The sequence below is a fragment of the Oenanthe melanoleuca genome, unplaced genomic scaffold (assembly GCF_029582105.1).
Source record: "Oenanthe melanoleuca isolate GR-GAL-2019-014 unplaced genomic scaffold, OMel1.0 S001, whole genome shotgun sequence".
NCBI lineage: Eukaryota > Metazoa > Chordata > Aves > Passeriformes > Muscicapidae > Oenanthe > Oenanthe melanoleuca.
The window spans coordinates 8,470,035-8,472,336 of NW_026612650.1; the positions used below are offsets into that span (position 1 = coordinate 8,470,035).

Below are 2,302 nucleotides of genomic sequence, written 5' to 3' on the forward strand. Positions count from 1 at the left end.
CCCCAGGGCTGATGGCATTTGTGCTCACTCAGCTCCATCTCCCCGCAGCAGCACCATGGGGGTGCTGACACCTGCTGTGTGCAGTGCAAACAGGGGCTCCTGAGCCAGTGCTGTCGTGTCTGTGCCTGCAAGGATGTGGCACCTGTGTGAGCTGGGGGAGAGGCCAGGGCTGCAGAGGGGGATGTTGTTGGCAGGTGCATGAGGACGCTCTGGGGCGCTGCCCTGGGGTGTCCAGCGCTGTGGGGATGGATCAGCCCCTGCTCTGCTGCTCCTTGCCAGGGTCTCCCCCTTGCAGGGACCTTGCAGAGCACCAGCCATGCTGTTTGCCCCCAGCCTGCCCATGGCCAGCCTGGGGCTGCTCACGGGGGTTTTCTCTGCCCAGCATTGGCCTGGCCAAGTGTTGTGGAGAGAGCCTGGCCAAGGAGCCTGGAGCCCCCAGGCCCTGCCCTGAGGCGTCAGTGCATGCCCATGGCCTGTCCCTGCTGCAGCCCCAGCACTGCCACCTCCAGGGCTGTGCCCAGCCCCGAGAGCACTCAGGCCCTGCAGCAACACGAGGGGCAGGAGGGCAGCGGGGCAGTGGCATGGGAGCAGCACTGGCAACACCAATCTGCAACACTGATCTGCCCCAGCTCTGCACACAGACATTGCTGCTGCAGCTCCAGATGAGGGAACAAAAGAGGCATCTCCGGAGAAAACTTTGCTGGGAGAGAGATCCCTTAGTTTGTGTAAAGCCACCAAGTGCGCAGCCCTTCATTGACACAGTCTGTGGCAACAGGCAAGATGGAGAAACAAAATGAGCAATGGAAAACACAGTGGCTTTTTTTTATGTACAGTATGATAAAACTAAAACAAAGGGAAAAAAAACCACAACCAAAACAAAAAGTATCAAAGATGACTTTATTACAAGTTGTTTTCAGAAACTGACCAGCAGTTTAATGTTCCTGAAAGCATCCAGTCATCAGTCTCCACATTGCAACTTTGAGCTCCTGATTCCTCAGGCTGTAGATGAGGGGGTTCAGGAGTGGAGGCACCACCGAGTATAGAACTGACAGTGCCAGATCCAGGGATGGGGAGGAGATGGACAGGGGCTTCTGGTAGGCAAAGAATGCTGTGCTGAGGAACAGGGAGGCCACAGCCAGGTGAGGGAGGCAGGTGGAAAAGGCTTTGTGCCGTCCCTGCTCAGAGGGGATCCTCAGCACAGCCCTGAAGATCTGCACATAGGAGAAAACAATAAACATAAAACAGAAAAAATCTAAACAAACATTAACAGCAAGAAGCCCAAGTTCCCTGAGGTAGGATTTAGAGCAGGAGAGCTTGAGGATGTGTGGGATTTCACAGAAGAACTGGCCCAGGGCATTGCCATGGCACAAGGGCAGGGAAAATGTATTGGCTGTATGAAGCAGAGCAATGAGAAAGCCACTGGCCCAGGCAGCTGCTGCCATGTGGGCACAAGCTCTGCTGCTCAGGAGGGTCCCATAGTGCAGGGGTTTGCAGATGGACACGTAGCCGTCGTAGCACATGATGGTCAGGAGGGAAAACTCTGAGCCAATGAAGAACAGAAAGAAAAAGCTCTGTGCCACACATCCTGTGTAGGAGATGTTCCTGGTGTCCCAGAGGGAATTGCGCATGGCTTTGGGCACAGTGGTGCAGATGCAGCCCAGGTCGGTGAGGGCCAGGTTGAGCAGGAAGAAGAACATGGGGGTGTGCAGGTGGTGGCCGCAGGCTACGGCGCTGATGATGAGGCCGTTGCCCAGGAGGGCAGCCAGGGAGATGCCCAGGAAGAGGCAGAAGTGCAGGAGCTGCAGCTGCCGCGTGTCTGCCAGTGCCAGCAGGAGGAAGTGGCTGATGGAGCTGCTGTTGGACATTTGCTGTGGCTGGACATGGGGACCTGTTCATGGATAAAGGACAGTGACAAGTCAGCAGAGGCTGCTTGAGCCAATCCTGGGCCATTCCCTGTAAACTGTCCCTCTGTGACACTCCCTCTTGTTCCTGCTCTGGGAAAACCTTTGTGCAGGTCCCTGACTGAGCTCCAGTTGTGCTGTCTGAGAGTGCCAGGAGCAGCCAGGCCTGTGCATGGGGGCTTTTGAGAAGCCATCCCTGCTCTGCAGCCCTGGGTTTGTGGCCTTGTGGCAGAGGGACAAGGCTGGATATTTGGAATATGTCAGTGGAATTACTCCTAATGCAGAAGGGCTTGGTAGTGTCTGCAGTCCCTCTTCTTAAGTACATGGAGAGCAGGAAGGAATTTTAGCCATTACTTTCCTATCCACATATCATTCCTGGTTCTCTGAGGATAGAAATCTCC

General features: G+C 55.4%; 1 protein-coding gene across 1 annotated transcript; it reads right to left on the minus strand.

Annotated features, from left to right (window-relative positions):
• Positions 1–932: 932 nt before the first annotated feature.
• On the minus strand, positions 933–1,879 carry LOC130266027 (olfactory receptor 14A16-like). The gene has a single exon (XM_056515356.1). The coding sequence runs from the start codon at positions 1,863–1,865 to the stop codon at positions 933–935; it is 933 nt and encodes a 310-aa protein (XP_056371331.1). The 5' UTR covers positions 1,866–1,879.
• Positions 1,880–2,302: the final 423 nt, after the last annotated feature.

Excerpts from the sequence above, each read along its gene's own strand:
- LOC130266027 (XM_056515356.1), bottom strand. The coding sequence starts at position 1,865 with ATGTCCAACAGCAGCTCCATCAGCCACTTCCTCCTGCTGGCACTGGCA.